This window comes from Carlito syrichta, unplaced genomic scaffold (assembly GCF_000164805.1).
Source record: "Carlito syrichta isolate Samal-C Ts95f unplaced genomic scaffold, Tarsius_syrichta-2.0.1 Scaffold302026, whole genome shotgun sequence".
NCBI lineage: Eukaryota > Metazoa > Chordata > Mammalia > Primates > Tarsiidae > Carlito > Carlito syrichta.
Window position 1 is genome coordinate 16,289 of NW_007246122.1, and position 13,860 is coordinate 30,148.

General features: G+C 36.6%; 1 protein-coding gene across 1 annotated transcript in view; it reads right to left on the reverse strand.

Moving 5' to 3' along the window:
• Positions 1–2,784: 2,784 nt before the first annotated feature.
• The window catches only part of NEBL (nebulette), a gene marked incomplete at its 3' end in the record, with an annotated part of 81,407 nt that continues 70,331 nt past the window's right edge, over positions 2,785–13,860 (reverse strand). The window contains exons 18-24 of the mRNA XM_008055913.2: positions 12,799–12,891; positions 11,418–11,510; positions 9,885–9,977; positions 8,539–8,643; positions 7,057–7,228; positions 4,093–4,185; positions 2,785–2,934 (exon numbers count right to left, since the gene is read on the reverse strand). Of these exons, the coding sequence (XP_008054104.1) occupies positions 2,785–2,934; positions 4,093–4,185; positions 7,057–7,228; positions 8,539–8,643; positions 9,885–9,977; positions 11,418–11,510; positions 12,799–12,891 (799 nt within the window). The remainder of the gene's footprint in view (positions 2,935–4,092; positions 4,186–7,056; positions 7,229–8,538; positions 8,644–9,884; positions 9,978–11,417; positions 11,511–12,798; positions 12,892–13,860) is intronic.

Below are 13,860 nucleotides of genomic sequence, written 5' to 3' on the forward strand. Positions count from 1 at the left end.
TGAGAAGATTTGCCAATGGATTGGAGGTGGGATGTGAGTAAAAGAACAGAGTCAAGGATAACTCCAAAGGATTTGACTTCAGTGTCTGGAAAGCTGCAGTTGCTACTTAGCAAACGGGGAAGCCTGGGAAAGTAGCAGACTTCTGGAGGGAAGAGGGTAGTGAGGAGGTGGTTTAATATGTCTCTAATCATTTGAATACAGACATATGGTGCCAATTGATAGAATGTGCTTTGCTTCACTTAAAATAAATTAAATTAGCATATTCCTATGTAACCTAAAATCTTCTCAAATAACACCGATAATGTGTGGGTATACCACCACTTGCATTTTTGTTATAAAACTTATTGGTACCTCTTGACCTTTGCTTCATCTATCAGTGTCTATTTTCTAAAATAGGAAATGTCCCTAAGGACAGAGCATCTTGGCCACATAACAGACAACTGAGAATGACAGAAGTTTATCAATGACTCTACAGAGTAAATTTTTTCTTAAAAGGCATTATTTGAGTCAATGAGCCATCCCTGCCTGCCGAACATTTTTTCCCAGAGTCTAATGTTCTCCCATTTACACAACGTAACTATTCCCCCTTAACCATGTGTTACTCTTACTCAAATTCTAGTATAACTGCAAGAATATTCATATATGCCTTTTTCCAATGGAGACATTTTTTCATTCAGTTTGGCTTATATAGGGTCCTTTTGCTAGAAATAATTAGAAAAAAGAAGGCACATAAGCTGGAGAAGACAAAGAGGTAATAAACTAACAATAGCAGGTTATTATAGCCTTGGAGAAGAGAATGCAATGAGACAGTAGACCTGGGTGTGGTCTGCTGGTGCCAAGGGAACCAGGGTGGTTGGGGCATGGATGTCTGAATTCTCTGTCTCCACACAGATTCACCCAAGAACTAACTTAGACTCGGATGATGATATCCAAATTGACCTACAGTCTGCCTGCTCTTCTGAATGCTAATTACCTACTTGACACCTCAGTCTGAATGTCTCAATGACACACCATTGCATGCTGTATCCTGTTAGACACATTTTTCTTACAAAACTCCTTGGCCTAGTTAACTTCCATCAGCATTCACATCTCAACTCTAACATTCCTTTCCTAAGGAAAGCTTTCCTGATATCCAGGACAGATGGAACAGACCTGTTATCATAGCCCTGATTCCGTCCCCTCATAGCACTAACTCTATTCATAATTATATATTACTTGTGTAAGTATCTGCTAAATGTCAAGGTCCTCCACCAGACTCTGAGCCCCTTACAGCATATGTATGTCTTTTTGTTCGCTGCTGTGTGTGTTGCCGGATTCAAGCTCTTGGCTGGTGCACAAAGAGCACTCAATAAGCATTTGGTGAATAAATTAATGAGTGATGTGTTGGCGTGTACACATATGAAGTAAAGGATCATTCATGAGGCAAAGACTCTATGGTACATTGCATTTGGGACAGATATCAACTCCAATGCTCTGAGCTAAGTAACATTAAATAAGGATGATCAAAATTAGTTCTTGTGTTTTCTTTGAGTTATATTTATTCCATCAAGCATCAACATTATTCTGTACCTCCAGAACATGAAGAATACTGAAGGGAGAAATCAGTAATCTCAAGTCAAAAAAAAAAAAAAAATCAGAAAGTTACTGAACCCTTTGTTAGCAAACCAGACACAAAAAAGAGGAGATCTCCTCATATGTGCTTTATCTACTATAAAATAAAATTCATTTGTAATTGTTTCCTTAGAATTATAGAGGAAAGAGACCCTTAAAAACTTTCTGCCAACCTAAGGCCAGTCCAAATATAGCGTTCAAGATAGAATATAATTGATTTTATTCTCATTAGGATTCTATTGTAATAAATGCAAAAGGCAATTACACAATTACAAAAGCTTTTATAGTCTCATCATTTCCCTCAGTCACTTTGCTTTTTTGTCACCAAAGGTGTTCAGTTGCTCAACCTCAAAATTTCCTGCCTTTGGGATATCAGCAACATGGCCCTCTCAATTGAAGGGGAAACACAGTATTCCTTTTGTTCTCCTATGCATCCATCTGTCCTCTCTGGTCCTCATTGCACTAAAATGTAACCACAATGGGCAGAGACAGCACTTTAGTCTTAACCTTTAGTAACAGCTTCATAAGCAGGATTAGTTTAACATCATAAAGAAGTTCACTAAAAGTTCTAGATTTCATCCATCAGCCTAAATGCAGAAAACAGGAGAAGGTACAGAAAAAGGGTGGGTATACAAAATAGGGAAGATTATTAACAATCAACATTTGTCATTTTAAAAAACTCATATCTCAAATAGTATGCCTAACTTCTTTCTGGCAAGATCTAACTGTGTCTGCAAATATATATCAATATTTAAACACACACAAATTCATAGCAACCTCTCAGCCACCTTAATATTACTGTAAGATTGATTTTTTTCTTAATGGAAATCAGATACAAACTATGGAGAATTCAAGTTCCACTAAGACTGTGTATATCCATCATATATAACACCTGTGAAACAGACTCAGGTAGCAAATCCCGAGACCCTTTCGTCATTACAGATCCATTTGCAGTAATAATCGTGCAGTAAGACAAGGAAAAAAATAACATGCAAAAAGCAAATTAGTAGTTTAAAGCAAAAAGGACTATTAACTTTCTAAACTTAATTCCAAATTCTCAAATACACCCAGACCACATGTTTGTACAAAGGTGAAGACAATGTTAGACACTCTTGTGACACATTTTTTTAAAAAATGAATCCATTTTCTTTGTAAGTGGTTAATGCTTGATACCTTCTTCATCAGATGGTCTTGTTACCTCACTGCAGCATGAAAAGCTAGGGTACATCTCTGAGATTTCTGACTTGTCATCTCCCAGACCTGTACCAAAAGTACTGCTGGAATGAGATCGGGACCGGTGTTGCCTATAGTGACTTGCCTTTTCTACATTGGAGGGAAAATATTCATACTTGTGATTAGGAGACTTGAAAAAACAAAAGAAACAAAAATTACTTAAAAGCTTAATAAGGAAGAAAAACAATGGCTTAGTAAATAAACAATAACCCCAAATCTCAGCTCTACTCCACTATTTCCAAACTTAAGCACGCATTGCATCAACTACATAAGTGACTTAAAGGGTGTTTGCATTCATTTTAAGACTAAATTTTAAAGGAAAGATAAGGGATGGGAAATTGACAAGAACTAAGAAAACACTAGCAAACTAAACTAATACATCTCGGTTAAACACATACCTGGTTATAAATGATTCCTTTCAAGTATCACCAGGTATACAGTATTTGTTGCCTTTCCTTTATTTTTAAAAAGTTAAATGACACAGTTTGGCTAACTATATGGGTCAAATTGACTATAAAAGTATACTTTGCCTCGGGTATTCAATTTTATTGATGGCAGCAAATAAATATAAAGTAGCAGAGCAAGACCTAAAGGATATATCTAGTTATAATGTTTAAAATAACTATATAACTGTCGACAAAATAAAAGTCTGAAATGTCACATTAAGCTATCGCTATATCCCAACTATTCATTTTTTGCCTTTAATTATAAACATGCAGTCTAAGTTAAAAGTCAAATCAGCTTCCGAAACTATTCATTTTATAATATATAAAAACTCAGAGATATACTTTAGAGATATTTGAAAGTTTACTTTAAGACATTTATAATGCTCTATGGAAACCCCTCCCACTATTCTATGTATAATTCTTTACATCTACTTTTAAAATATTCTAACAGTACATTTCATGAAACAAATCTCCTTTTTGTCTCAGCAGTTTAGTGCAACCCAAAACCGCATTTATAAACCCAGAAAGCCTATAAAATCATACTCACGCATAAAAAGCTTGTTTAAATGCATCTAGGACAGACTAATCTAGGAAATATTAAAAAGTCCTTTTGCAAGCTTTATTTTCATAAATGATTAATGGTATCTTAAAGTAGCATAGATAGCACTTTTTTGGTTTCTCAAATTCTCAACTTTAAAATGTACAATACACAGCTGGCACGATGAACCTCTACAGTTTCTAGTTGTTTCACTTTCAGGACAAAACCCACACAAATGGGAGGAACTCAAATCAAAAGCAATACCGGAGAGCATATGTAGGCTTCTAGACTGAATATTGTCTTCCAGGGGATCGATGTCGAAGATGGAGCCAGGATCTGTGCGCCAAACTTTGAGGTCTTTTACCAAAAGAAGAAATCAACATTTATCAAGAAGGAATGAAGAGGGGGAAAAAAAAAAAAAAAAAAAACCAGCACCCAAAAGAGTCAAGCAAAAGTCTGGAAAGGTATATATACAAAAAACCAAACATATAACAAGAAAACCCTCTATGCTGCAGACTTCAGAGGAAAGTCCCTTTCATGACTATCTGTTAAGAAAACTTAGTGATCAAATTGAAGTTGTCGGGTCTACTCATTGTGCTGCTTTCCCCAGGCTTGCTGAAGTACCTGTGACCCATCACACAACCCACACGCGCGCGAGGTAACTCTATGCGGCCCCCATGGCACCCCAATCACTCTTGCTCTCCACAGAGGAGATCTCCCCTCTCCTGAAACCAGCAAAATGTTTAGTTAAAGTCCCTGATTAAGGACATGTGAGTAATTCACAGGACACGGTTGAGAGATTTTGTTTCTACAAAACAAAAAACTTCTCTTCCTATAACAGAAAGGAATATTTGAAACATAGAGAAGTGGCAAGCCCAGTTTTCATTCTGAGTCTGTAAGTACAAGCTAAGTGCATCTGATAAAACATACTTATTAGAAAAACACTATAAGCACTGCAAAAAGCAAGGAATGATGAGGGTTGAAAGAGGGTAAGAACAGCTTCCTGTTCTCCAAGGACCCCTGCTATGATCAGTCATCAGATTGTGCAAGCCAATGTATCCTCCTCTTAGCTTAGTTGGAGGTAACATATAAATCTAATAACTTCTGAATTCACCAATCTTTCCAACTAAAGGGCATCAGGTCCTAAAGTGAGCTGTATAGTGCGGTACCAACAGCTGGAAAATAAGAACCTAGGTATGGACAGGTGTCAGAAATGGAGATGGAATAAAAACAATGAATCTGTAAACTGGAACTGGAGATTTGTTTGTGTGGTTATAATTAATATTATGTAGTGCTTACCATATGCCTGCACTAGTCTCATTTATAACCTAAGTCACTTAAGTTTCATACATATTAAAGTCAGTACTATTGTGATCATCCCCAAGATGAGGAAACCGAGGCATAGAGAGATTTAGTTGTTTAGCTAAGGTTACACAACTAGTAAGTAGCAGAGCCTCCAATGAAAACAGAAGCAGCACAAATTGGCTTAATTTGAATTACTCAGGAACATCTCTAAATTCGTATTTCCAAGCCTATTACAGAAGCTGGCTCATTGGAAAGTATAATGTTTGTTAAACACACTTCATTTTGTGTTTTCATAGGCAAGTCCTTAATGAAAAACAGCATCTCCCGATAAATAAAATAACTTGACTTCTGGATTTCCCAGTAAGTAAACAATTCAGAGTTATGCATCTTACATTTTCAAAAACAAAAACATTTTCAAAAACAATAAGGTTTTGAATCCTGAGAGACCAGGGTCTAGACAGTTCCACGGTTTTTGGCAATGACCTCACCATCATTTCTGGCCCCTGATCTATGTAGAACTCAGGAGTAAGTGACACAGACCGTAGCAGTCTAAGTGAGGCTAATCAGAACCCGGCACTACCCTTTATGAGGTTTTAATACAGAGTAACACAACACTCTCTAGTTCTGTGTCACACTTAATGAAAACATCACAGCTCATCCATCCAACTTAATCTGATTTTCTTAAGTAATCAGCTTGGGTAGATCAGCAAAGCTATCAATTGCCTACAAATATGTTTGGAATCCTTCTTTGAAAACACTTTCAGAGCCACTTTATAACCATCCAAGTCATTTAGTGCCCTGACTTTAGCACTCTTGTTCTAAACTAAGATATTACCCTGTCAAATACATATTTTACCCACCTAATTCTAAATGGTCTTTCACTGGTACTAAAAATAAGCTCTTACTTTTAAAGATGAAGGGAAGAAAACCTAGCACTGAGATTACTGAGAGGCATATACCATCGTTACCAAAGATATTCTTAGAGCTACAAAACTGTACTACATAATTCAGAGGCTAACCACTCTGAAGGAGACCACAGTCTTGAGTTTTTGATATATACTGAAAAATCAATAATTTTCCTCCCTAGCCCTGCCATATATGTCTGTATGATCGTTGCTGATATCTTGGCCACCATTCAACAAATATCCTCCTAGGATTTTCCAAAACTGACTACAAGGAACAGATAGCAGGAAAAAAGACTGCTCTCTTAATCATGGGACTTTCAGGCAGCTCTCAATTCCCCCAGTTCAGAAATAAAGTACTTTTGGGTACAAGGTACACTCTTTGGATGATGGATACCCTACAAATCCTGGATTGATCATTACACAATCTATGCATGTAACAAAACTGCACTTGTGCCCCACACATTTATACAAATTTAAAAAATAATACAAATAAAGCTTAAATTAAAAAATTTATCAGAAACAATGTTCAAAAATATGAGCTATTAATATTATGTAATGCCATCAGACTCTCCCTGGCATGTCTACTTGTGGTAAATGGACATAATGTGATATGGCTATTTTTGTCACCCATGCACATGGTGTCTATAGAACAACACATTGATCAAGTACACAAGCTAAAAGAAAATGAAATACTTGTTCAACTCTTGTTATCATCCATGTCTGGGCTGCTTTTTTGTTTAACAAGTAGGAACATTCTTAAGACCAGACAGCTATTAAAGGTCGAGAACTTCCAATGACAGAGAAGATTTGAGATGATATCTGGTGAATGCCATGAATCTTATTCAGTATGGTACAAAAATAACACCATATCTGCGGTCTGTTTTAAACTATGCATAAGGAATCTTATGAAACCTTTGATAAGAAAACCTGTGATAAGGAATCAGATGAATGAGAAGGATAATTCTCAGACACAATTGCTTTGACTGTGCACACCTGCCAAAAAAGACAGCCAGCTTACCAACAATGATTCCGGGTCTCCTGTCCATCTCCACGATGTGAGGATGGACACCCTTATAGGCAGCATCGCTGACCACCTGGGTATTCTTCCTCACTCGCTCTGTCACAGGGTCATCCACAACAGGCGTGAAGCCCCTCCCCTTCGTCTTTTCAAAATCTTCGTGGTATTTTACCTGAAAAAGGAAAAACAAGGTTAACTCAAACTGAAATTTTCTTGATAGTTTAATATAGTACAATATTTTGATAAAATCACAGGTGTCGCTGCACTGGCTGCATCTAGGCTATTTTCTACATATATGTTTCTAATTATCCCAAAAACAATGTCTGAAACTTAAGCTCCTTAGCATCAGAAATCAAGTGCTATTTTTACAAAGTTTATAATCATTATGGTTAGTATCTCTTTTAAATTATCAGTATTATTATTATTGTTGTTGCTGTTGTTTTGAGTCAGGATCTCACTCTGTCATCCAGGCTGGAGTTCAGTGGCATAATCACAGCTCAGCACAGCCTCAAACTCCTGGGCACAAGGATCCTTTTGGTTCAGCCTCCCAGGTAGCTGGGACTACAGGAGTGCACTACCCTGCCCAGCTAATTTTTCTGTTTTTTGTAGAGACAGGTCTCGCTATGTTGCCTAAGCTGGTCTCAAACTCCTCGGCTCAAGCAATGCTCCCACCTTTGCCTACCAATATGCTACGATTACAGGTGTGAGCCACTGCACCCAGTCATTAAATTATTTATAAGCCTGTATATCAGTAAGAAGTTCTAAAAAATAAATACTTTTAAATATTGGTTACTTCCTGAAATATACTAATTTAACTATTAATTAAATTCGCTACCCTAACTTTAAGTATGCAATAAAGTAATATCTAATTCTACAATAATCATTTTTTAAATTATATTATTTAAAGTTAGATTAAAAGAGTCATAATGATATATATAATTTTTGTACATAATTACAAAAACTTATATATATACTTCCAGACATACATTTTTTTCATGTTCTGAAATTGGGTCAGGGTAATAGTTTTACAACCCTGTAAATTATACCAGAAATCATTGAGTTGATCACTTAAAATGGGTAAACTTTATGGTAGGTAAATTATAGCTCATGAAATTGCTTTAAAAACATACATTTTTTCATATTCTTTATAACATGCAAACACACCAAAATCCATCTTAAAAATTAATTGGAAAGAACCTTAGACAAATGCCTTTCACACAGTGCATTTATAGTAGTCACGTTAGAAATAAAAACACACCAAAAGAAACCACTGAGAAAAAATTATTTTATTAGACTAAATATTTCCATTACATTTCAGTGTTATTAGAAAGTCCCCCCCCCCCAAAAAAAGGATGGACCAATCATGTTTCCATGCTTTGTTAGTTATCCAGATTAATAGTGAACTAATGCCATCGGTTCACTGGGTTCTGCCGTTCCTTAGTATGTTTTAGTCATGAGAAGGATGATCTGGTTGTACCCTACCATTGAAATATGATTTTGGACTTCCTTAACATGTCTCAGAGCAGGTGTATCTAAAATCAGACTTGGTCTACCTTTCATCTGTTTGTGGTCGTGGGTATATTTTACCTGCAAAGTAAATAATAGACATACTTATAATAAGACAACTATAATAAAAAATTATTATATAACTTTTTAAAGCTAAGTGAAACATAGGCAACATTCTTGACGTTATTTCTCAGGTAACTTTTTCAGTGAATTATATTTGTTCCAGAATAGCAACCTAAAATTTTACTCTCAAAGCTACCCTGTAAGGGCTACAGCAAAAAGATCTAAACCTATCAACTGCAAATGTGTGAGTGCCCAATAGTCTCTAATGATCTAGTCAGTAAAACTGGTTATCATATTTAAGCTAAACAGGGAAAACCCAAAACTAAATAGAACTCAAATTTATTTTCTAAATTTCCCCATTTTTCTGCCATAATAGTGTTGAGAAATGCATACCAGACTACCCTCTATTTCTTTCTTCTCTCCTTAGAGAATAAGAAATAATGAGGAACAAATCTAGTTTTTCTTCTAAGCAGCCACAGCCTGAAGGTAATTTATGTTAAATATACTCAGTAACTATGGACAGAAATGTCACTAGACAGCTATAAATTATGAAGCCTAAATGTTGATCCTCAGGAACTGAGTTCTTCAAGGTGTGCCAGGAACAAGGCAGGTATTCCTGGCAGCTGCCCATCAGAACACTGCCTTTTGTGAAGCCGATTATGTGTAAGTGTTGGATACACTGACTGCAGACCTGAGGGCATATGTGCAATTCAGAACTGAAGCCCTGATATTCACTAAGAGGAAGCACAGTATCCAAAGAAGATACCAGCATGCACCACGGGACATTAACAAGTAACTGAATTCTATATTAAACGTATGCAAAGATTTTTTTTTTCTTGCTCTAAGTCCTCACTTGGGAGTCATGAATCATTTCCTACTTTGTTTTGCAGTGAGTATTTAACAATCCATGTTCAATGAAATACATAGATAAAATGACAATTATTTAACTTACGCAGCAAAGGCTTCATCATTTTCAAAGACACTGGCAAAAACAGCAAAAATCATTGTTTAAATAAATGTAATATAATTTAAAACTAAGCTTTGCATATAACTGTAGGTCACATATGGAAATACCATTGAAGGGTCACAGGATAATGCAAATATATACAGTGGCAGCATTGGAAGTCATCTGAAATAACACATGTTCTTATTGGCAGTATCACAAATGTTTCTTGAAAATAAATTTCATTTTCACAAGAAAAGCAAGACAGTAAAGGACACATCCCTTCTGATAGTTTGAAATGAACAAAACCACTTGCCGAGCTAATATGTTCTTGATTCTTCTTTACTCTTTCCATTTCAGGAGTTACACTTAAAGCGGTAGCTCTTCCCAGCTGAGCTTTATAAAACACCTATCATTTCAGAGAACAAAAAATAAAGAAGTGTGAATCAATTCAACTAATTAAGAGTCTCGTGGTATTTATTTTAATGAGTTATAGCCAAAGAAAGAAAGTTATTTTTTAAAAAGAGAGAGGGTATTATCAGAAATCTAGTCATACTTAGAATGCAGGTATCTTAAAATCTATCCATTTCATTCCATCCTGTAAGAACGCATGTGTGTCTGAATCACTGTGATTATACTCAAATATATAGGCATACCATCCATAAAGCTGTAGTAAGTATTTAATCACAAAAGAAAATGAGAAAAAAAATGTCTTCATGGATATTACTTCAAGGTACTCCTGCCCATACAGAATGATACAACACTGTCATAATTTCTTAGGGATTAATGGAGAGAGGACTTCTGTAAAGATGCATTTAAATAGGTGGCCATAGGCATCCATAAAAAGCCAGTGTGCATCTCGCTGCTCCATTTCTCTTTTTCAGTAATCACGGTTCTTTTTTGAGAGTAATGGAGTCAATGCCAAGTGTGACTCTATGTTAGGGAAAGGTGAGCATCTACTTCTCTAAAATATGGTTGCTAGGAAATGTAACAAACAATAACCTGGATACACTGACTGCAGAGCTGAGGGTATATATGCAATTCAGAACTGAAGCCCTGATATTCACTAAGGGGAAGCACAGTGTCCAAAGAAGACACCAGCATGCACCATGGGACTTTAACAAGTAACTGAATTCTATATTGCTTTATAAACTGGCTAAATGACTTTAAAGGTTTGAAGAATAAAAGATTTCTACATAATAGATTTCCAAATTTCTTCTTCCAAAGAACACAATCTATATGTTAATAACTTTAAAAAGAACTCTGTCTAGAACTACATCTGTGAATTAAATCAACAACAGGGAATTACAGCGGGTCACCATCTGATGTCTAAGTAAAAACTGGTAGCCCCTTACCACGTGTCCCTAAAATGGTCTTGTCCCCTGTGACTTATTCAGCCATGTGCACTTGATCATTTCTTCCCAGATATTGTCCAGAAATAGAGTAATAATCACTGGCAGCGGAAGATGGGGCTGGGAGGAAGCCCAAGAACAAGAACACATGCAGGTATAAAAGAGAGTGGAAAAGTTTGTCTTAGAGACAAGATGCCAGGAGCTATGAGGTTCCCTTTGGGAACCACAACCTCTATCAGTATGAAGATAAAATAGGAGGGACACACAACAGGCTGTTGAAAAAAAGCCCCCTGCTGTGTCACTGGGAACTCTGAGTTGGGGGATACTTGACGGTACCCACAATACCTAAGATCCCGAAACTTTTCAAATAAATTGTTAGTCTATTGAAAACAGACTATCAGCTTAAGGTTACAAAAACTCTGTAAATAAGATTCTTTCATGCACATGTTGCCAATACATTTGATATTATAAGAAAAAAGTTACTAATATGATCACACATTGCTGATGTTCTTCTGGTTTTCTTTCACTCTCTTCAGCTCTGGTGGATCAGAAATTGCAGTTCCCTGCATAATCCCTCCTTTGTATTTTACCTATGGAGGATAAATAAGAATTTTAATAGCTAGCAGAATAGGCTTCACCTAAAAGCCATGAAGGATGAGGTGTGAAATTAACCCAGTTTTTTAATGCATATTTTTCCAAAGTAGACCTACATCAACCACCCCCTGGTATGTCTTCCTAGATTCTGATTTAACCAGCACAAAATGTTGGTTGTGCTATTTTAAAATGATTCTTCAACAAATACTTTGCTGTTCCATCTCAGAACTAGCTATAAATTCCATGAATAAAAGTAATGGAAATATAAGGGAGTACGCCTGAAAAGAAATACCAGAATAAAATTATTACAAGAGAACTCTAGTGAAGTTGACGATGTGGTAGCCTAAGAAGGCCATTTACTCTCTTTCTAGCTTCTGGGGCTTCAGCAAAAACTAATGCTCTCTGATTCCTAACACCAATGTTGAGCCTGATTATCTCCTTCACCCAGGAGAACCCGTTCTTAAATGCTAAAGTCTCTCAAAATTATCTGCTTGGGAAAAAGAATGCCACTATTTGTACTGGTAAAAGTTCCACAAAGAGGATCACCAAATGGGAAAAATAACTATTTCAGGACAATTTTGAAAGAAATTTCCGAATTCTAAGAAATCTAGGTTCAAATTCCACCTCTGCCCTTACTAGACAGGGGTGCCAGCATGTCCTCTGACCTCCCAAGATTCAGTTTCCCACATCTACCAAAAAATAGTCCCGACCACATGGGTTCACATAGAACATTAGCACAGGGCCCGGCACATAAGGGAGATGACTACTGTTAGTGATGATTGCTTTATTAGTAACAGATCCTTGAACGACTGAGGAATGTTTCCCACTTTATTGATAAGGTTCCTCACCTTGACACTATGTCTGAGAATGACAGTCAAGCTGGGTCTTCTTTTGCCTGGTCCAAATAGATAGTTTTTTTCTCCACAGTTTGACAACAAACTCACTATTCTTCAAGACCTTACCTGGATTTATTCTCAGAGATTTATCAACTGAACTGTGAGGTCCATAAGGATAGGAAGTGGGCCTTATCCATCTTGTGTTTTGGTGGCCAGCATAATACCTGGCATATTTGTATGCTTAATGGAGGTCTCTTGAATAAACAAACCCAGCTAATTTCTGGCAACACAGTCCCATATTTCCTGGACATATAGTTCATGCCCTTCAGCATGTGAATGTGTAAAAGGAGCATCAAATATAGAGAAGGTTTAAAACTTTTCAAAAGGCATTTTTAAAAACAGAAACACGTAATGTTTGATAAAATATAAAATAAAACAAACAACTTGCCGCACTCAGCTGCTCCTGGTTTCTCCTCACTCTCTCTATCTCTGGAGTCATCCTGACTGGAGTGGCCTTGTAGTGTTGCCCTTTATACTGGAGCTAGGAGACAAGGTGTAAGTCAGTCTGGGATTGTGGGAAATAAATGTGTCCCAGACACTGGAACAGATGAAAAGAAATGTCACACAACTGAAGAACATTCATTAGTAAAATTTTCATCAGGATCTCACAGTGAAACATGAAATCATCAATAGACTTCATCTTCTTAGGAATCCCAGTCTTTAAACTTTCCTTTTCAAATGTTTTAAGTCAAACCTCTCATTGTTATCTTACAGGCTATATTATTTATTGATGGCTACTCTGAGTTTGCTCTTATCAGTAATAGCAAATTATCCCTCTATGAATTCATTTCTTCATGGCACTAAAGTAAATTATCATTTTCATCAAACTATGATTTTATATTTTAAAATAATAATTCTGCACTCTTATCATTGGGAAGGAGAGTCATCCAAATCCTCTACCCTCTCTTAAGTGATAAGCTATCACTATGTAAAGAAACTTTGAACCTCAATGTTTCTTCCCTATGTAGTTCCAACATTGGAAGTCCTGCCTCTAGCCTAGCATTATGGAGATTTTTCTGACTTCCTGCATAGAGGTGTTCTTTCTTAGCTGGGGAACCAAACTCCATTGTTTGCGGTCAGCTTCCCCAGCAATTACACAACACCCCAAAAAATAAACGGGTATCAGCACAAAGAAACAGAATGGCATGTCTGTCAAATGAATTTGAGACAGGAAAAAAATAGACCAAAGGTTAAGATCTCATTATAAGGAACATTGCAGGGTTTGTCTTAATGATTTTTTGGAGCTTATATCTAGTACTGGGGAATGTTCTTTTATAAGAAGCCACAAGACCTACAAAGTCTGCTGATAAAATGAACTTGAAGCCGGGCTCGGTGGCTCAGCCTGTAATCCCGCGCCTTTGGGAGGCTGAGGTGAGTGGATTGCCTGAGGCCACAGGTTCAAGACCCGCCTAGGCAGCGAGACCTCATCTCTACAATAAATCAAAAAATC